The 21,473-nt window shown below is 47.1% G+C and overlaps 2 protein-coding genes across 3 annotated transcripts; both read right to left on the bottom strand.

Moving 5' to 3' along the window:
• Positions 1-10,118: 10,118 nt before the first annotated feature.
• kctd12b (potassium channel tetramerisation domain containing 12b) lies at positions 10,119-13,116 on the bottom strand. The gene has a single exon (XM_057043332.1). It carries the CDS (start codon positions 12,520-12,522, stop codon positions 11,671-11,673), a length of 852 nt encoding a protein of 283 aa, XP_056899312.1. The 5' UTR covers positions 12,523-13,116; the 3' UTR covers positions 10,119-11,670.
• Positions 13,117-15,123: 2,007 nt separating this feature from the next.
• On the bottom strand, positions 15,124-21,130 carry znf711 (zinc finger protein 711). 2 transcript variants are annotated; one of them, XM_057043321.1, is made up of 8 exons: positions 20,981-21,130; positions 19,947-20,022; positions 19,747-19,845; positions 18,813-19,667; positions 18,593-18,739; positions 18,323-18,502; positions 17,805-17,939; positions 15,124-17,710 (listed from the first exon to the last, which is right to left on the bottom strand). In XM_057043321.1, the coding sequence occupies exons 3-8, from the start codon at positions 19,823-19,825 to the stop codon at positions 16,509-16,511; spliced, it is 2,598 nt and encodes an 865-aa protein (XP_056899301.1). In that variant the 5' UTR covers positions 19,826-19,845; positions 19,947-20,022; positions 20,981-21,130; the 3' UTR covers positions 15,124-16,508. The 2 variants fall into 2 exon arrangements, with proteins under 2 accessions (XP_056899301.1, XP_056899302.1); XM_057043322.1 differs by having other exon boundaries at positions 15,124-17,689.
• Between the last annotated feature and the right edge of the window lie 343 nt (positions 21,131-21,473).

Genomic DNA, 21,473 nt, shown 5'->3' with positions numbered 1-21,473 from the left:
TTTGCAGCTGAAAAGGATCTATCTATCTATCTATCTATCTATCTATCTATCTATCTATCTATCTATCTATCTATCTCTATCTATCTATCTATCTATCTATCTATCTATCTATCTATCTATCTATCTATCTATCTATCTATCTATCTATCTATCTATCTATCTATCTATCTATCTATCTATCTATCTATCTATCTATCTATCTATCTATCTATCTATCTATCTATCTATAACCTATTTTGTAATAAGTGGACGGTTGATAAAACTGCTGCTGTCACTCCTGACTTTATTAATCCCACTGGGGACGTTGCCCATTTTTCATTTCTAAAGTTTTCAGCGGGCTTTGCACGTCGATTGGATTTATCCTTGCTGTGCCATATTTAAACCATCTTTCTCAGCTTTTGACATCTTCTGATGGTGCAAAATCTCTTCAGTGTTGATAATTGAGCCAGACTGTTTTGTTCAGCTTCTGTAACGTTAGGCTCTCACAAGGACGGGGAATTTAAAGCCTAATGTCTGTCGTTCCATTATTAAACACATGATTTCTCACTGTATTATAATAATTGAGCTTTGTGAGGAATTCGCGATTTTAAAGACAAATTTCATGATTGCATTTTATTGAATTTCATTTATGTAATATATTTAACAATAAAAAGAAGAGTACAGTCAGAAACATAAATCAACACGAGTGCGCACACACAGACACACACCTGGTAATTCATTAGTGAAGCTGGATGAGCACTTTATGCAGAGCAGCAGTTAGAGGAACAAATGGAGGCGATCACTAGTTCGTATAGTCATTATTGTCATTATCTTTCCACAGTCCAACCATCTGTGATTATCCACTACGCGGAACGCTGCATTCTCATTTGGGATTCTTTTCAGTCCAAAGTTTGATGATAATGTAACCACAAAAAGTGAACCAAACTGCAGAGCTGAATCACCGGTAGAGAGAAGAGAGGCTTTGAAGTTGGGGCGTTAATATTGATGAGGTGAGATATTTCAGACGACGAGCACCAGAGATTTCACTTCTAGCTTTTTATTTTGCATCAGCAGTCGAAGCCTTAAAAATTCCCACATCTTACTTTTTTCCCCTCACTTGTCAGTGAGTTCATGATTAAGAGAAGGACAGAAAATTAAGAACGAACTAAAATATGTGTTGGCAAAAATTAAACTACTTAAAATCATTCAATTTCCTAAAACGCCGCATGGAAAGGTGCCCCCCCCTCCTCCCCCTCCGCTGGGGTGATGATCTACGATGGGGAAAGCCAAATATTTCCGAGGTGATTGCTAAACGTGCACTACGCTTCGTTCATCTAGTTGTTCCGGCATGCAAAAGCAAGCGTCAAAGGCTCCGGTAGACCTGCAGAGAGTCCTTCACACCTTCACAACCCATTACTTCTCCATCCTTTGTCAGCACAGCTATGAATAAAGCTGAAAAGCTCCATTAGAAGCCTGGAATACGCAGCGTTCAGACTACGGCTGCTTCAGTTTGTCTCACTGCAGACTTTGCTGCGCTGTTCCTTTGGTGCTTGCTGACATGGAACGGTACGTCCATTATACATCGGTATTGGTGTCATCCCTGACCCCCTGTCCAAAAAAAGTGGTTTTGGATGTGTTTTAAGCGTACACCTGCGATACAAAAACGTGCCTCTGTCACAGCCACAGGGCATTCGTCTAGGCATTGTGCTTCCTGAGCAAGTCACTTTGCCAGTGTCTTTTACGATCTGGAAACACTCGGGGCAAGCGGATCTTTTTAACATCCTCAATGCACTTCTTCAGCTCTTCCTCCAGCAGCTTCCTCTCCTCCTCCTCCTCGTCCACTCCCAGAGGAGGGCCGCCATTCTCCTTGACAGTGGGACGGGGCAGCGTCTTTAGGTGGAGCGCCGTTGGTCGCTGGGGGCTCTCAGCGGGGGCCAGTGTTGCCAGCAGGGGCGTGCTGGAGTTGGTGGTGGGCTTGGATGGCAGAGGTGGAGGCAGGCCTGGTGGTGAAGGTGGTGGCAGGTAAGGGGCGTCCCCAGACGGTGGGGGCGGAGGTGGAAGAGACAATGGGGAATCCAGAGGCGCCTGGCTGCGTATGTCTGGAATGCCGATGCATTTCGTCTCTGGAAGGCTTTGGGTTCGGCAACCGGTGGTGGGGAGCTGCGGCAGAGTCCGAGCAGGCTCTCGCTGAGAGGTCATCAGTTCGGTTAAGGTTGGGGGGTCGGCGGTTGTTACCTCAGACAATGTCATCGAACTACCTGCAGCAGACGAAGAGACAAAAAACCATCAAAGATGCGCTGCTAAGTTGTGAAAAGCTCCATATACTCACAGCACCAGCACTCGCTGCAGCACCCCCCCCCCCCCCACACACACACTGACCACATATTCACATATTTATGGACTGAGTTTAGTGGGTTGTGTGGCATTCATTGCAAACATTAGCCCCACTATTCTGAAATGTAAGTATAGTTACAGTGAGCAGCTCAGAAGCCACGAGAGTCAGTAAAGTTGGTCCACACACGTCACTAAAACGAAGAGAAATTAAACAGTGATTAAAAACAGTTTTGCTGAGCTAAAACACCCTTACTCAAGTTTAAATTACTCTACGTGTATTAACTTAGATAAAAAATTTAAAAAAATACTCAGTTCAATAACACAGTGCTTTGTATGTTCATTTCACACCCCCCCAATTCCCCCAGGATCCACACCAGCTTTTCATTTTTGTCATTTTCAGAAGCTACCAGGGCAAACAGCCAATTAAAGAAATAAATATAGTTGGATTTGTGCTTTTATTCTTTGCCTTATCGAAGTGTGTCAGCGATGTGTGTTTGGCAGCTTTTATGCTTCACAATTCTGCCTCCCAGGGTACAAAAATGCACACGGTGGTACAAGAGCCCGCTCTGTTGTAATTACAGAAAACGAAATTAGGAGAAGGCGGTTCAGCGGCGGAGGACTCGCAGCTAAAAGACAGGATAAAAGACCTCTGTTTTTATTGCGTGAAGGTGCTCGTATTAAAAGAGGGGACTCTGAAGCTGAATGGAAGTGTGACGCCCCAACCTCACATGGCATATTTCACGGTGTGGTGAGTTTGCACTTGAGGGTGGGAGGATTGTGACCACTCAGACAGGGCACGTGCACATTGCTCTCAGTCTGAGGCGCCATCAGACCGTTGGAGTTGTCTGCTCTCATATGCAGACAGCTCCGGTGTGTAGTCGGCCTCTGATTCTGATTTGCACAACATCAAACTGTGAACTAAGTTTTGAAAGCGTATTTCTAATAATTACATGGTCCAACCACAGATGGGGACACGCCACAATCTATTTGAGGCTGGATGATAGTGAATATTGGCCCCAGCCCGCTGTGGCATTTTATTGTTGTGGTTTTTGTCGTTTGATCCGCTTCCCGCAGAGTTTTTGCAGGCGCCGCTCTGCAAGCGAGCAAACAAGATAGTCCCTCTCAAGAGGAAGTGATGCAAAGCTGTGCAGCTGCACAAGCTCAGCAGAAGATATCTAAGCCTTTTCTTATTGTTCCTTTACATCAATGTGGATGCAAACGTTACAGGAAACGCTTAGAAAATGTTCTCCAGACAGAGACAAATAAAACTGCAGCAAGGTTTTTAACGTGACCTCAAACAAAATCCCTCTCTAGGAGCTTCGGCGCTGCACGAGAGCGCAGCCGGAGTTAACCTCCTGCTGCAGCCTGTCAGCTCTTCAGAGGGGGGGGGGGGTGGGAAGGGTAACGAGCAGGAAAGGCACGTCACTCACATGATGATGTTCACAGTGCACTTCCTGCCACAGGACAAATCATCTCTGTCGCCCATCTCATAAAACAGGAAATGATGCTCGTGTCAAATGGTGGAGGTGAAGACATTTCTCCCGCTGCCTGCCTGGAGTCCAGCGTGTGCCTTGTTTGTGAGCTCTGATCATTTAATCATCATTAATTCCCAGGCTGGTATTTGAGCACTTTAAAGTGGTTAAGCTCAGGGTTCATGTTGAGACTGTAACTGACAAATTAACCTCCCCCCCCCATCCCCCCCCCCCCCCAAAAAAAAGTTATCTGTGCCAAAATATGTGGAAAACAATGGAATGGAAAATGGAAAGAAAGTCTATGTTAAGGTCCCACAAAGATAGCAGGACAAAACTGTGTGTGAGTGTGTGACTACTAAGCAAACACATTTGTACACTAAATATAAACAGTTGCACCTGGAGCAGTGGTAGATTCTTTTTTTTTTGCTTCTATTGGCCTCATGTGTCTCTTTCCACACAACGGGTGGTAAATGTGTTGTTAGGATAGACGATCCACCCCCCCTGCAAGCCATCTGGATACCTGGCCTCTAATCTGCCTGCTAATTATCAGTAATCTGTAGCGTCAGCCTTGCCCTTGTTGATGGAGGCCTGAGCTGGGTTGGACCTTGACTGCAGGGTGTCACGGCCTTGAGGGTGCAGCGGTAGTTGCCAGACAGTGGAAATTAACAGGTGGATGAAGAATCGTGTTGTTTGAGAAGACAAAAAGATTTTAGAAAAAAGACTCTCGCCCTCTCTCTTCTACGCAGACGATAGAGTACAAAAAGCTCAGTCACTGGTAATCTGTAGTTATTTTTTGAAGAAATCGTTGGTTACATCTCAGGCTAAATGCATTTTTTCAGAACAACATAGCATTAGCATGTCTGATTACACATCTGTGGAGGGACACAGACTGTCATTAGGCGTCGTGCTGCTCATTTCACAAAGCAGATGTTTGATATCGGCGGTGAGCTGAATGCTTGGTAATCATGCACAGAACACGCCACAGCCACCTCCAAGGCTGTGCAACAAGAGCCGCCCTCCGCGACAGCAGGAGGAGACCATATATGTGCAGTTTTACGCATTGTTATGCATTTGTGCAGCTCTGGATCCCTCGACTCAATGTGGCATTTCCATGGAGACGATGCCGCGGCTCGATTCTGCCCGCTCTCAGGTCACAACACCTGTCGGCCCGCGCGGTGAATTTTAAAACACAGCCGCGGGCTGATTGACCTGGTCATCATTAGACTCACTCATTTTTAAAGAGCTCCATCCCAGAGCGATCCTGCATTAGCCAAGGACAAAAAGGAGAACGAAAGCAGTCAAATTAGTCTGCTTTACTCGTACTTTTGTACATTATTAAACACAGTAAATGAGAGATCTGTTGTGAGAGCTGTGGCGGCAGGCGTCAGCCTACAGCCGGCTTCTGCTTGAGGTTTCTGCTCTCTAAAAAGCCTCTTCTTCCTCGCCGCTGTTGCTCACGGCAGACACGTGCCCGCCGCTCTTTTGTTTGTGCAAATGTTAACAGCGTCCTTGATCAGTTGAACATTGAGGCCGAGCTTTGAAAGAACAAGTGTCTGTCCGCTGTGCTCAAGTCTATTGTGACCTGGAGCAGAACAAACATCTGAACAGAGGTCAAGCAGAGGTCGTGAAGGGTGGTACGTTGAAGTGCCTCCAAAATGTAAGCTGGCAGATAGCTTTGATTTTCCTGGATGCGTCGAGCTGCAGGAAAGGAAAATTTAAGTCTGCTGGGGCTTCTTAGCTGCAGCTCACAGGACCATTTAGTCAGTGTCCCCACTGGGCTGAAACCGAGTCCCACTAATACACGATTAAGAATTCACTGGTTCATAAAAAAGTGAACGAACTTCCATCATTGATGAGCGACAGAAGTGTAAACCAAATGGTCTCTAAATAATTTGGCAACATGCTCGTTTGGCCTATTTGCAGCCTTGTTAGACAGACAGCAAAGCCTTTAAACCAGCCCCAGATTCTGGTGAACATGCTGCCGAGCTCTGATCGCCTCTGATACTGTTTCATTATACGAGTGACGGAAGTTTCTGTGAACCATTCCTTTATTTAATGCACATCGCCCTCATTTCCCTTTAACTCCAGGGTCCTGGTCAGAGTCGTGCAGGCATTGTTTTTTTTGTGAAGGTAATAAATAAAACAACCAGAACAGAGCTGGGAAGCATTTTCCAAACCTCTCCGCACCTTCTCTTATGTCTGAAAATGACGTCATTTCACATCAGCATTCTTCAAGTAAAGACAGGAATGACTGCAGCTGCACAGCAACTGTGGGTATACACACGTACTAACTGCCCAAGCTCTTTAGCAGAACTTTCAATTAGCTGCTAAATGCTTTTAGCCACTTGGAATCTGGCTCTTTGATTGCACATTAACACAAAATGTCACAGCCTCGCCACGTTCCCAACCGCTGATTGCCGTGGCATTTAGATGCCTGATCCATGTGTTAGCAGGACCTTTCCTCAATAATGCCTCCATCACACAGTGTTGATCAATCTGTATTCTGTTGTATCTCGAACCCTCGCGGAGTGCTGTGAAATCTCAAGTATCTAAGAAGCCTGCTGTCAAAGGTCACTGGAAGTTTCTTCAGCGAAAAAAACCAAATCTGTCTCTCGGGGTCTTTGTTAAGAGATCAGGTAGGGTGAAAGACAACGTGCCATTAGCAGTAATGATGGAAAAGGGGAGGGATGTGTCACAGTGAACAGATGGGAAAGCCAGGCAACCAGAGAGGAAAGACTGTGAGAAAGTGCTTTGGCTTTTGCTTCTATCCCCGGAGAAGTGGCCCCCGGAACAGGGTTGAGTATGCTCTTTCACCGTTCTCCTCCATAAGGCTTAGCGGCGGAGGAAAACACGGAGCCCATCCCCCCCGGAGGATAATTCCTCTGACGCTGCTAAGCCCCCTTACTCCCACATCCAGGCGGTCCTCGCTCACATGTGTTCATTATGATTTCGTCGAGCACACAAACACCCACAGAAGAGCATCTTCCTGCCAACCCATTTTCTTTTCTCTGTCGTTATCTCTTCTTCTTTCAAAAGGCAGTTAATTCCCTGAACACGCGCGCTCACACGTGCACACAAGCCTCATCCTATCAGCATTTAAGATGTCATATACGTTTTCAGAATGAATTTGATTATGTATTTTAACCATAGATTCATGAAAGTATATTAAACTTTACGTTTGAACATAGAGTATTCGGTGTTTGGGTACAAGCTGTTTGTGCATCTTTGGCCCATTAATAAAGCATATATGTTAAATATATGCTATTAAATATACATGTGTGCTGATCTATGTCCTTTAGAGTGACGCATGTCTGTGACAGTCAATTTACTGGAGAGAATTTCTGTGCTGTTTTCTTAATCCCTAATTACAGATGCAATGTTTTGCATGTGATGAAACAGTTCAGGAACTGCATGAGCTGCATGAGTATGTTCAACGGTCTTTGCACGGCAACTGTCACAACTTCCACCTCGGGTTGCTCAATCCGGGGTCCTTCTGCTCCGGTTTCCATCTTTGTGATGAGGAACTGTCATGTGAGGAGCCATTTTAGATTTCTTTTTTCAAAAATACAGATCTGGCTAATGGTCTATATCGGTAATTTCCTCCCCCATCTTTAGAAGAAAAGAAATGTGCGATGAGGAAAATGGTAGCAGAGATAAATAAAACTCAACAGAGAGAGAGAGAGGAATGAGAAGCCAGCGCCCTGTATTAACCCGAATGTGCTCCCTACTCTGAATTCTCGACCCCTGACCTTCCACGAGGGAGTACACGTGGTCTTCAGAGGATGTGACGCTTTGTAATATCGGCTCTCTGGGGGGAAAGTGTGTTCCAAGATGAGGAAGACGAGGAGAGCGTGGAGGAGGAATAGTAGCATATGTACCCATGCTGGGAGCACAGTAGCAGAACACATCTGAGTCAATGCCTGGCTCCCTATAAATAACCTGACACACAATGAGCTAAAGATGCCCTGAGCCAGGGCTACTGTACTCTGCATACCCGCTTATGTGGCTGCCTGCGCCCATCCTCGTTCGCACACTTAAGTGCACACGTGCCGACTGTCATACGCCAGCGCATCTCCTGCTTCACACATGTCACATGTCAGCTAGCCCGTGGTGGACCACGGGGCCCTGCACGCTCCGTCCTCTTGGCCGGTTGCCAGATGATTTTTGATGGAGCAGTTATGCTGGTTGATCCACCTTCAGCCTGACCTGCCATCGCTGGAGGTTGAAGAACACAACGCCCAAAAAGGCGGAGTGGCGTGTTGAGCCATTAAAGGTGATTCCCTTAACCTTCACGCGTGGATTCAAGCACTCTCCTTTAGAATATTCCCTAATCCTGAATTAGCTTGAAGCTGCTGCTGTACCGAGTCATTAATCTGGTAGTAGAGAGCCATTCTGCATCCTCTCCTGGCACCCCCCCCCCCCCCACCCCCAGCGGTGCACTGTTTGTGTGTTCTGGGAGATCCCGACTGCCGGCTCAGCATATTTGTTAGAGAGGGCATGTGCCCAGGTCAATGCCCCAGCATGCCACCCCCCCACCATCCCGCCCCTTCCCAGCTGTCTCGCAAAAACATTAGCATGGGCAAAAACACAAAACAGAGCCACAGTGGCGAGGTCAGGCAACAGGAGGTTGGCTGCACGATGAAGAAGGGAGTTGGGCCTGATAATGCCTCAGAACAATTCATCTAACCTTATTTTCACTATTTACCTAGTTTTTTTGTTTTTCAATGTGGATCTAGGTCTTCTAGCTAAGGGGTTGGATGTAATGTGATCGCGTTATGAAGTGATAAGTTAACTTCGCCATGGATCAATAATGCTGAATCTCCCTGTGCGTGTTGAAAGAGCAGATGGGCTTCAGAGGAACACACGACAGCGTGGCCCAGTCACAGCCTTGTTTTTGTGTGGGCGCTCCAGCACCTCTCTGAGACGCGGCTCAGGCTTGAGTCCACTCAGGAAGGAAGGGATGAGCAGAAAAGCCTCCTCGCTTCAATTCCCCCGCCACCCCCGTCGCAGCTCACATTTACCAGGTCGTCTATCGCCCCATCACTTGGCTTCCTCCGCCGGTTTCCTGTCCTGTGTTTGAGATATACATCCGTTTCTGCTCTTCTTCTGCTGTCTTGTGCCTGTCTTTCCAGCAGGGAAGTGATGACCCAGCTGGCTACGAGACAATGAGTTCATTCTAATGGGGGAAAACAGATTGAGCCGTTAACCACGCGATGCTGCCTTCAGGGACAGTAGCACAACATGGCTCTAATCATTGCATCAGGGTACAGAGACCAACTTTGTCCTCTCAGACCACATTTCCTTTTTCGTGTTTCCCTGCGAGGAGTTTAATAATTAACGGCACAGCCTGAGGAAAACTAACCAAAACAATCAAACTTCTAACCCACTCGGTTAGAAGTTTGGAGCATATGAGGAGAAATGAAATAAACTGAAAGGGTTTAATTGACTGGAATGTGCAGCAGCTGAAAAAATGCGCGATGCTTTTTGATTTTCCAGAAGATGCAGAGCGAATACATTTTCTATCCATAGACTTGTGATACACTGGAATCTGCGTCCTCGGTGCCTCATGCTACACTTTGAAGTTTCACAATGTTATTAAAAATGGGAGGGAAATCGTAAACCCATGCAGCATATTTAGCTCTGGCTGACGGCTGCTTTTACGGTCACAGAGTGGTAACACTTCTCACAAGTTTTCTGTTGAATGTTGGCTTCAACAGACACTCTGGAATTTCACATTCGAGGTGTGTTTTTCTGCAAGCTTGTGCTAATGACTAACCTGGTTGCTCCCGTGTAGCGGCGGCATGCCAGAAATACTCATGGAGGAATGCTGTGTGACACTGTGTTTGGGACGGTGGAGACTCTACAGCTGTGGTATTGTCGCCTTCTCTGAGGGTTTGTCATGAACCGCAGGAAAATAGGAAGAAGAAAAATTGTTTTCCAGGAAGGCAGCAACATTAAATTTTCATCAGTTTTTGTGAAGCTCCTCCGCTGTGCCTCTATCTAGGCCAGACTGAGATCAGGTTTGTGTTAAGGTAATTAGCATGGGATAATCTGTAGTTAAAAATGTGAGTCAGACATTATAAAACAGGAAGAGGCTGCCTCAGTAGCGTGCGCCTGACTTTTGTATTTCCTGGATTTTTTATGGCCAGCGTGAATTTAAAAAGGTGCCTCATTTATGTCCCAGCTGGGTTAAAGGACCCCAACCAAAAATAGAAGACAGTAAAAAAAACAAGATTATGATAGCTGTGCCTTAAGCAAATGCTGTGTCACCTTTTATGTCATTAGAAATGATAGAGTAAAAATATGGAAGAGAATCACTGCCGGATGACGAGGATCGTTCAATGCTGCCACCTTTTATTACAAGCTGAAAACAAAACCCCCGTTAAAAACACAGCATGTATATATATATTTATATATATATATATAATTTATTTGGCAAATAACTGCTAGCAAAGACTGCAGCGACAGGCTGCAGCTGCTCTGACATGTCAACAGCACGTTATCACACTGGAACACCACAATACGGCTTTGGGACGTCTCCGTTTACACGTATCCTCACTGTCAGATCACACTCAGGCACCTCCCAGCACTGCACCACCGTGTCGCCGCGGCTCCTCCGCTCTCACGCCGTAGCCCGAGCCTGACAGGCTTTCAGCTACTTCTCAAAGTGTGCCCCTAGTTTGATGCCATCACCTAAATTTTGTGCTGGATTCAGTCTGAGGTATAATGTGCAGACCTGTCCTGAGGCTACAGCTATGGAACCCCCCTCCCCCACCACCACCACCAAAGAAGAAAACCTTGGTGACTTCACTTATACTGTCCTCATAATGCTACAATGTTGAGAAAATGACTGCTACAGTGTGGTCGGACCAGTTATGACGGGGTATTCAGTGAGCCAGTGAGCGCCCGCCATCAAATATGCAACAGTTTCAATGAACACTGACGTGAGGAAAGAGAAATTGTGGAACTCAGAGTGTGACCCGGAGGCTTTCTTAAACCACGTCACTGTTTACAAAAATACACAAGTGACCATTTAATTGAGCAGAGAAATGTCAGGGTAGGAAACGAAGAGTGGGCAGCGGGTGATGTAACACCTTCCACCTGACCTGCGTGGGTGAACGAAATACTGCGAGCTCCTTTGTACAGCATGTTTCCTTTCTGTCTCCAAATCTGATATTTGTGCTTCAAGAAGAAAAACAAACAAACACCAAAGCCTGTTTCTTCGTGTGGATCATCACCTTTCATTCATAACCACAGCTGAACAGACAAAATACTTTATGGCACATTTCAAAGCACACAGCACTTAGCACACTTAATAAAAATGGAGGGAAATTAGATTTTTGTGGTTGACTTTGTTCTCGTCCGGGGCCCGCTGGTGTCCCTCAAGGCTGACGAGATGTCCAATTATTTGGTGATTTTAGTTCAGAGGAGCAGGAGAGTCTAATCTGTAGGCAGAGTAAAGCACGGCCGCTCTTTGAAGCCCTTTCCCCGACGCCCGTGACTGCTTCAGTAGTCACACACACACACACGTTGGGCGTTAAATTAACGAAATTAGCTCTTCAGTTCAGTATTGTGCTTCACCTCTACAGAATCAAGACGAAAAGTACAAAAAATGAGAAGGTCTTTGTAGGAACGGCTGGGGTGGGGTTGAAGGGCTGGACCTGAAAACAGGGGGGGGATTAGGGTTGAGGGCTGTAGACTGGACCCGCAGACAAACTGTGAGGAGTCAGAGCAACTGCTGGGTGCAGTTGATGGGGTAAAAGCTGGAGGCTGCAGAGGGAGGTGGAGCGGAACAACATCTACTGGTGCAGGAGCCATCAGAGAGGCTGGAACAGGGGTCGGTCTGAGACAGGGGAGGGGACTGGAGGGGACAGTGTTGATGTTCTCACTCACGGTAAAACACATATTCAGTGTAGCTGGTCCAGATCTTGTCGTCCGTCTGCTCGTGGGCAAAGGCGCAGGTTCCCGTGGAATTGCAGGCGACCATGTGGAAGCCCGCGTCAGCCAGCTTGTCAAACGCCTGCTCCAGGAAGGTGAACTTGAGATAGTAGCGCGATGTGTAGCGCTCAGGGGGGCGGTCGGGGTCGCGGCTTTCATTCAGCGTCTCCCCAAACACCTCTTTAGCCAGGGAGGTCTTGCCGCAGACCATAATCCGTGCGACCCGGCGAAATTTGGCATCAGTGTGGCTGTCACGGCCCAGGGTGTATGAGCCTCTGTAACCAATGGTGATGAAGCCGGAGCGTTTGTTATCCATGCTGCCAGGTACCAGGCTGGCACAGGCGGCGGAGGCGGCACCATAGGAGCCCAGGTTGCGGGCTGTGTCGATCCCTGGGGAGGAGTCCTCCGGGTCGCTCTGACATCCATCGTCACCGAGAGAGTTCTGCTTGCTGATCTTTGGCGCCAGCAGCTTTACAAGCTCTGGCAGGTTGAAGAACTCGGCCTCCCGCTGCAGACGCCCCCGTTCGGGGAAGTGGTCTGGAAGAACCAGCTGCTGGTCGCGCATGTAGTCGAGGATGTAACGGAACAAAAAACCATCACGGTCCACAAAGAAGCGACCCTTTGTGTCTCTGGCCAGTCCTTTGGTTGACTTCCGGCTGAACATCTCCCCAAGCAGAGAGTCTGGCACACTTGTGAGTGTGGAATAACGCGTTATATACACCTGGCCACCGACATTGAGCTCTATAATCTCTGGGAAGGGGACCTCCTCCGCAGATATGCCACTATCTGGTAAAGCCATGGCTTAACTCTGTCTCACAGGTGCACTAATTTGCGGCTTAAAAACGGCCTTGGGTATGTGACGACCGAATATTGAGGTCCTGCGGTTTTTTTTTTTTTTTGATGGTCGCTAAAAACTACTAAGCACACAAGTACGCGCGCAGTAATAGCTTTTAGAGAAAAGATAAGAAAAAAAACCCCCACAAGCGCACCTTCTATTCTGAGCGTCCACACATAATTCCTAAAACATAACACCTTCAGGGAGAGTTGAAAGAAGATTTACGCCCACGTCCGTTACGCACAGATAAACGCGGTATCCCGAGACTGAAATCCTTTCTTGACACCTGTTCTCCGAGCAGGAAAAAAGACAACTTGCACAAGTGTTCGTAACGACTTCTCTTACTCTAGTTGCGGACGTTTGGTCTGGCGCAAACAGGATTAGGTCGACCAGTTTTAATTAGGCAATCCATAGTTCCTGGGCTCCGCGAAATGCAGAAAGCCGCGAAATGAAGAAGAATTTGAAGACGTGCAGCGAGGCGAGGAAGGTGCGTGAAAAGAGCTCAGCGCTGCCCATCACTTCTGCGGCCACACGCTCCGCTCCCCGCGCCAGACTGTTCACCCCGCCGCAGCGGAACAGCGGATGGATCGCTCATCCCGACCGGCCACGCCCACCCGCGGTCACGCGCCGGTCCGTCGCGAGCCGGGTCCATCCCGGACAAGCGGACGATGTCGCGCTTCTGTTGAAATGTCACTTTATAAAGTGTGAAAATCGACCTGATGGCGGCTTGGAAAAGTGTTCGGTAAACAAAAATCAGAGGAGCCGTCGGACTCCCCGGGTCCGTTTGTGGTTACAGCCGCATCTTATCGTCTTTTACGCACGAGAGCGACAAGAAGTGGGCGCAGGAGCCCATCATCAGTTCACGCGTTTCCTTATGGTCGATTTATTATAAAGTCTTTAATTTAACTTTCACAATTTCGCCGGCATTTTGTTAAAAAACAAGTCAAGTACTCAAATAGATTAATTTTAGAGCGCTTAGTATAATGAGCGCGCGGTGGCCTCCCGTAAGGATAACAGCGACATCTAGTGAATGATCTAAGAAAATATTTTGCTTTCCACACCAATACAGTACACGATGATTCTATCATCACAAAAAGCTTCATTTTTATATCTTTAATATTACAATCACTATGAATCTCCAAGTCCAGAAGACACTTGCTCACCAAACACAGTATATATTGTATATTTAGATATATAAATAATGAGAATTAAGCAACAGGTGTGGCGAGACAAGAACTGGGCTGCTCCTAGAAAACCATGATTTATTTCTCCATTTTTACTGGTTTTTCCAAGTGGATCATTCCTTCTTTATAGAAGGCATTCAATTGCGTCATCCCTCATTACTGAATTAACTCAACACAATTTGTGCACAACAGGGTGACTTCACATGACGCAGCCACAGAGTGCAGCAGTGCACCAGTGAGGCTCATGGGTGAGTCAGAGAAACCTGCACAGTCAACAGTCTGTCAGCTATTTCTGCTCTTTGTCCCATGGCCGGCCCATCACACTGTCCTTTCTCAGACTAATCAGCAGGACTATTCCGCTCCCAGTGTTCTGGCACCGACGTCCCAGAGGACTCGGTGGCGCTCTCTCCAGCTGGCGCCCTGTGTCGCGCCCTGCTAGACCCGACTGGGCTGCTGTGGTTTACGTGGGCCACCACATCATCTAGTGGTCGTTTGGAAGGAGTCTGTCAATGAGAGGATCCCATCCTGAACCACGCAGGGGTCATGCCCTGCAACACCACGACCGTGTCTAAATATGACATTACTGCAGAGTAAGTGAGATATTTCCGTCCCTCCAAACATCTCCAATATTTTAATAGCAGCTTTGATGCTCTAATCCCATCCAAGACCACAGCCCATTGATCCCCAACCCCCCCAAAAACACTGGACCGCCCAACTACATCAACTAAATTAGTTTGACCTTCTGCTGCAGATGGATTACCGGTGTACTTCTGTCAATCCCCATCAGACTGATGGCCCCCACAGGCACTTAGCACTGTCATGTTTGTGGTGGACGATGATTAAAAATAGGCTCAGACGTGGTTCCGAGCGATACCAAAGAGCGCTCCCGCTCTAAATTCTTGCCTCTTGTGCAGCAGCGGATGCATCGATCTCAGCTGTTTCTGACAGCCACAGCAGGGAGTGATTCATGCGATGGAGCGCACGTGGCGAGATCAGCACGGTGGTCGCACATGCAAAGCCATCCTCATTTCGTACATCACTGGAGGAGACCCAGCGGGAGAGTTGAGGGGCACATGTTGAGAGGGCCCAACCCCTGGGGGGGGGGGGGGGTGCACGGGGAGAAGATGCGATGGCTGATTTAATCACGGCAGTGAGTCAGGGTGGAGCGCAGTCAGGCTGACAGCTCAACAACTGGACAATGAAATTAAAGCAGATATTCCTCCAGGAAATCTAACAGCCCCCACCTACTCGGCTACTCTGAAATCGAATCAAGTTTCTTATCGTGATTACTCATCTTTACTTTTGACGGCTGACTTTTTTTTTTTTATTTCCTTTTTTCCCTTCACAAACTGCCACGACCAAACAGAAGGAAGAGCTAGACTCAGGTTACACAAACTGCAGGGATTTTTAATATATAGCACAATTCGTTTGATGGAGACAGCATCTGCGCACATTTGAAGACAATTTCAATATGATGACCACTGAATTTTAGGGAATGGATCCCATTTTTGGGAATGGATTGGATTTATTCGGGTTTCGGGACAGGTGGTCTGGGGGGGGGAGGTGGGAAACTTGTTAGTGAATGCAAACCAAACACAAATCCCCATCACTTGTCCATAAAAAAACAACAACAAACAAACAATAAATGGTTCCTACCACCACCGGCACAGGCCAACATTAGCACAGTGATGGAGCGCGCCCACCTGCTGCCAAAACTTAAAACCATCTCTACAGTTAGCGTATGGAAAAGCTTTGCCATTGTGGGGTAGATTGTGAATTCAACACACACACACCTACATGTGTATGCATACATATCATTAAAATACAAAGTTATTAAAGTGCTTTCTACTGACTCAAACAATCTCTATGAGGATGGTGTTGATACAGCATGTTTGAGAGTTAAAATCACTTATGATTAACTGTGTTCATCAGTGCTTTAGGCATAAATAACAGATATAAGGCATGACTGCAATTACATGGTTAGCTGGGGGGAGCACGTCACTTTTACAGTGGCCGTCTCATAACTCGTGGTCTTTATGAGAGGAAACCAAAAAATGTCCTGTCCACAATAAATTATTTAAAAGCACTCACATGACAGACATGTGCTGTGTCGATACTGATTCACCGTTGAAGCCATTTAGTAAAATAGGGTCTATCGTGTACATGATTTATTTCAAAAAGGTTTAGCTGGTAGATTTATTAAGATATTCTTTTAAAGGTGTGTAATGTTGGTCAATGCTAGCCAAACGATACTCATGAATGCACCTGCCCCAGATAGGAAAACAAAAACAACACATGGGGTCAAAGTTGGTAAATAAAGAAAATAGTTCCTGGTACTCGGAGACGAACCCCTCCTGTACTACCGCCATATCACCTGAAGAACGGGACGCTGTTCACAAAGCACCGCTTCCTTTTTACAGGACACTCGTCTTGCAGCATTTCAACTGAGTGGGTATAAAAATATAGACATTTGAGACCCTGATTATATGTTCATATGAGACTTTCTGCAACAAAAAAAGGAAATTTACAGCTGTCCCACTCAGCGTATGCACTCTTTTTAGATTCACTCCCATCTAAAATGTGTTCTTGCATTATTTGTGGGGGAGGAGGATAACACCCATTACGACACTGAACACAGAACAGCAAATATAACATTGTCCTTATCAACAGTCTAGATCAGTCAATGGTTTGTTAATACACTAAAATCACCTGTGGGGGCGTGACACAGATTTACTCGGGAAAGAGAAGTGTGTGAGAGTGATGACGTTACATCAGCATTTCTTTGTGATGTCTAGCTATGTGCTGGCTCTTCTCCGAAGGCCTCCTGAAGCCCTTGGTGCAGTAGTCACAGCGGTGCGGGTAGTCCTTAGTGTGAATAGAGATAACGTGGCGTTTGAAGCCGGAAGCGTCCGTACTGTTATACTCGCAATACTGGCACTGATAAACTTTTCTACCACTGTGTGTTTTCATGTGCTTCTTCAGCTCGGCGGGCTGCCGAAAGCCCCGCCGACAGCGCTTGCACTTGAAAGGGAGCTCCTTCGTGTGTAAGGACAGAATATGACGACTCAGGGTAAAGGTGTCGGGAGCGTTGAAGTTGCAGTGCCGGCATTGGTGAATCTTGTTGCCCTTGTGTGTCTCTGCATGTTTCTTCAACTCTGAAGGTCGATGAAACCCTTTCTCACAGACGTCACACTGATGAGGGAAGTCCTTGGTGTGAACGGAAATAATGTGACGCTTCAGGTCACTGGAGTTGGTGCTCTTATGCTCGCAGTGCGGGCACTGGTGGGTCTTGTGGCCCTGAACCATCTCTATGTGACGTTGGAGTTCCCGTGCGTCAGCATACGCTTGGGGACAGTGGCTGCACTTGAAAGGCAGATCTGCACCATGCCTGCTCTTGATGTGAGTCTTTAGGTTGGACTGATCTGCACAGCGGAACTCACAGTGTGGGCAGTGATAGGGCTTCTCCCCCGTGTGGGTCCGCATGTGCTTCTTCAGCTCCGAGGGGTGCCGGAAGCCTTTGGCACACTCCACACACACGTGTGCAAAGTTTTTACTGTGCACAGCGAGCAGGTGACGGTTGAGGAGACCCTGCTCAGCCGTCTCATAGTCGCAGTACTTGCAGTGATGCAGTTTGGGCTCCCGGTCTTTGACGATGAGCTTGTCTGAGCCCAGAGGGCTGGACTCGTGGTAACGCCGCGTGTACTCCGTGTATTCCGGAGAGCGCTCAATGTTGTGGCTCAGCAGCTTGTGGCTTTCTAGGTGGTTGTGAAAACTGATCTTTTTGTTTGTCGTGAAGTCGCAGTCTGTACACTGGTACTTCTTCTTGAGCAGGTGGTCCGGGTGGTTCTTCATGTGGCACTTGAGGAAGCCCCGTGAGCGGAACTTCTTCCCACATATATAGCAGGGGTAGACAGTCAGAGGCATCCCGTCCGGTCCAATAATGACAGCTGGAAGATACAGTGACAGAACTGAGCAGATTGTGAGAAGAGATACTGATGAAACTTAATAATGGAAAATAAAAAGTGAAAAGTGTTCCGAGTCACACGTGCGTGTTCTTCGTACCCGTTTGACATTGACGTGTCTCTCCTTTCTTCTTCTTCTTAGGTCTGCCTTTGAGGCCACGGTTGGCTCCCAGCCCATCTCGGATTTGCAGAAAAGGTGCAGATGCTCCATTTTTTACTTGGTCAATGGTATTACCTGAACCGACATTGAACAAGTGATTGACACAGCCCAAAGCTGACTTAAGATAATTAAGATTTAGTGAATTCTAAGGATGCACACACAATTGTATTAATGGTTTGTTCTGAGGCACCTTGATGCTAGAAATAAACGTTTTTTAAAGCGTCACAGGTCAGTTGAGCTCTCAAAACGTTTCAGAAAAAACAAAACCATAAAATCTTTCATGTGGGACGGCCAAAAGTTGAGCAGTGTACACAGGCCATTAATTATGCAAACCCAATTAATGGACAAAGAGGTAGGTCAGAGCCCAAGCATCAAGGTGAAGTTTAAAGCTGTGGAATATCAACCTCCAACTGTCTTCGAAGAAAGTAAAACCTTTTCAGAGGAACTGAAAAACCCACCGGTGTCATCATCGTCATCATCATCGCTGTCATCGTCATCAACCTCCTCCTCCTTTGGCTGAGCCTTGACTGCCATGTAAACCATTTTGTCACGGCCAACTCCCAGTCTTCCCGACGAGGCAGCTTCCAGGTCCGGATGGCCGTTCTGGTAATCATCCTCTGTGATTACCTCGGTTCCTCCTGAAAACAACGGTGAGGGAGTCCCAGTTAACAGGTTAACAGTCAACTATCAACCAGTAACCACTCAACGTTGAACGGATAATAACTAACCTAAATCGTCATCTGCCTCAGCTTTGAAAATGTACACTTTGATGACCTCTGAGCCATCCTCCTCTTTGGATTCCTTGTCTTCCATCACCTCTGTACTGATCTCCAGGGGAGTGTCTCCTATATCCAGCTTCTCTCCCACTTCATCCACTGTGGAAAATGGAAGTGAATCATTGAATTTGGCAGCAACAAATGCTGTAAAACAATGAGAGAGCTCTCTTACAGGAGATCATAAGGTAATCCTCAGAGCTGCTTCTTGCATCGTCATCCTCATCAGTCTGCAGGGAAACACCCTCGGATGGAAGCTGCTGGTGGATTATTGTTTCAGAGTTGGCCTCTGTCACCATCAGTCCTTCAGACACAAGCTGCTGGTCCAGGGTGTTGTCATGGTGCTCCGAGAGTAATTCGGCCACAAACACCTGGTCCGTCATGTCGTGGTGGTGATGGTTCGCATCTTGAATGAGGTCGGAGGTTAAGACGTGATGGTGGTGATGATGGTGGTGGTGGTGGGAGTCTAGGGCTTCGTCTATGGCGACTTCTGTGCCCAAAATATTCTCAGGCATGATCACGCTATGCTCTGATGGTACCATCTCTTCACTGGTCATTTCATGGGCTTCGACCCCTTGGCTTTGCAGACTTTCCACATCTACCTCTAAACCTTCAACAACCTCAGCTTCTAGACTCCCCACTTCCACCTCCTCCTCGAGGCCTTCGACAACATGAGCTTCGAGCCCCTCGACATCCACCTCTGTTTCGAGGCCTTCTACAACTTGCGCCTCAAGGCCTTCCACTTCCACCTCACCCTCTAGGCCTTCAACAACCTCGGCCTCCAGCTCAACAACCTGTGTCTGCAAATCTTCGACCACCTCTGCTTCCAAGCCGTCTACATTTGCATGCAAGCTCTCCACTACTTCGGTTTCCAGCCCTTCCACCACGTGGGTTTCTAAGCCTTCCACCTCGAGCCCATGCTCCAGAAGAATGCCTTCATCTGTCATTACATCAGAAAGCAGCATGCCCTCAGGTACAGATACCACAATGTGGTCCCCATCAATGTGAGCAAGCCCTCCCATGCCTGCAACTGTAAGCAAAAAAGGCAAACAAATATTAATACTATATCCAGCTGGCCTTTGGTTGCAACTTCATGTTTCAGTGCCTACCAAAGTCTTGCATGATCATTGCATGAGGCATTTTAAGCTCCTGAGCATGCAGCTCCAGCACACCTCCACCTTGATCCATGTCTTCACTCCAAAAAAAGGCTGCAAATTGAAGTATGTACTCTTAATAATACAATAAAGTGAAACTCACAGTTAATATGAACAATAGTAATTGGATATATCATAGATCATTGTGCACCTACCTCCACATTTGATGACAAAACCTTAAAATAAAACCAATACCAGCAGGATAACAAATAGCTTTACTTCCATCCAGCTCTGAAAAGTAAACAAGCACATGTACAAATAAGCAAACAGGACACAGATCAACACCCTAGGGAAAGTTAATGTCAAACAAATGCAGCAATACACTGCACGATGGTCTTAACTATATTTTGCAACATCTTGCCAGCGTTTATTAAGGGGGCACTTGAGATGTTGGCTGACGGTGCCACCCTGTGTCCATCGGCAGTACTGCAGGTAGCTGCACCGATAAACGGGAAGCGATACACCTGAAGCTGAGACAGCTTGATGTAGAGCCAAGCTGCCCACAACCCTTCTATTCACTTTGCGAGGGGGCGAATCTATAGGCAACCGTTTGATCGTCTTGTGAAAACTAAATCAAGTGTATCTGAAGGGAGTATGTAACGTGTTAACAACGGGACTCAAAATAAACTAAATTCTTCATGTTTGCAGTTGCTGTGGCCGGCTGGTGTTCATGCATAACATTTCCGGGAAGAGCCCATACCAACACTGGTACTATGGAGTCTTAACAACAATGACACCTGCTTAGAGTTGGTGGCCACCGCCTAAAAGTACCGCAGATGTTATGCAATGCATTCTTGGGCGGCTACCGCACTCCACCCACCACAGCTAGTTAGCTAGCAAGCTAGATCTATTTCACTGGGCGCCATTTTGTTTTAGCATACTGGCTAATTCATGAAACGCAACCAACGGCATTATTCGTCCACTAAACGAGGGTTTGCATACACCGTTAGAAGCGCAACGAACCCGTCAGTGTAAAACCGCCAGCCCTGACTAATAATATTCAAATCCCAACACCAAATGAACAACAAGACGTCTCCTTCCGGCTAGCTAGCTCGCTAAGCTAAACGGCTTGTGCCGCATTATCTCCCATGTTGCTTTTTCGATAAGGATGAAAGAGGCCCACTACGGCCGACTGGGCCCTTGCGTATTATTCCACATATCGTTCCAACCGGTTCGAAATATTTTTTACCTGCTAACGTCGTCTCCGGACTCTTTTATAGTTTCTCCCCTTCTCAGTTTTGTCTGTTATTGTTTTGGTTTATTTTGACGGTAAGCTAAGTGCGGCCTGCAGTTTTGGATCCCCGGGCACACTTTGCTAGGCCTCGGCCAATCAGCTTGCTTCCTGACACGCGGAGGGAGGGAGGGCGGGGGACACACAATGCGTGGCCTCGTTTACCGCTGATCCCTTACTATTTGCGTCATGCATAGGGGAGCACGATTGCGTTGCGGCGCGGATTAAAACACAGTTTCCAACGTGTTTGACACCAACTGACTGGTTGTCTCAATGGGGGATTTTGAATATTTTACAGCGGTGGCAGACTTTGAACACGTAGACAAGGCCTGTAGGCCATTTTGTCACAAGTGTGGGTGGCGTCAGCGGCTGGTCACGCACCCCGGAAATAAGCCGGGCTCTGCTGCAAACCTACGCTGGAGAGCAGAATTAATTGTTCCATAAATGGTAA

Source organism: Takifugu flavidus, chromosome 9 (assembly GCF_003711565.1).
Source record: "Takifugu flavidus isolate HTHZ2018 chromosome 9, ASM371156v2, whole genome shotgun sequence".
In the NCBI taxonomy this organism is placed as follows: Eukaryota; Metazoa; Chordata; class Actinopteri; order Tetraodontiformes; family Tetraodontidae; genus Takifugu; species Takifugu flavidus.
The sequence above is the reverse complement of the archived record's forward strand: the minus strand, read 5'-3'. Positions and strand labels throughout refer to the sequence as shown.

What these genes read in the sequence shown, in the direction of transcription:
- kctd12b (XM_057043332.1), bottom strand. Translation starts at nt 12,522, where the DNA reads ATGGCTTTACCAGATAGTGGCATATCTGCGGAGGAGGTCCCCTTCCCA.
- znf711 (XM_057043321.1), bottom strand. Translation starts at nt 19,825, where the DNA reads ATGGATCAAGGTGGAGGTGTGCTGGAGCTGCATGCTCAGGAGCTTAAA. An exon ending in GGATTACCTTATGATCTCCT is followed by an intron (nt 18,740 to 18,812) that starts GTAAGAGAGCTC and finishes CATTTTCCACAG; the next exon opens with TGGATGAAGTGGGAGAGAAG. An exon ending in TGATGACGATGATGACACCG is followed by an intron (nt 17,940 to 18,322) that starts GTGGGTTTTTCA and finishes ATGTCGGTTCAG; the next exon opens with GTAATACCATTGACCAAGTA.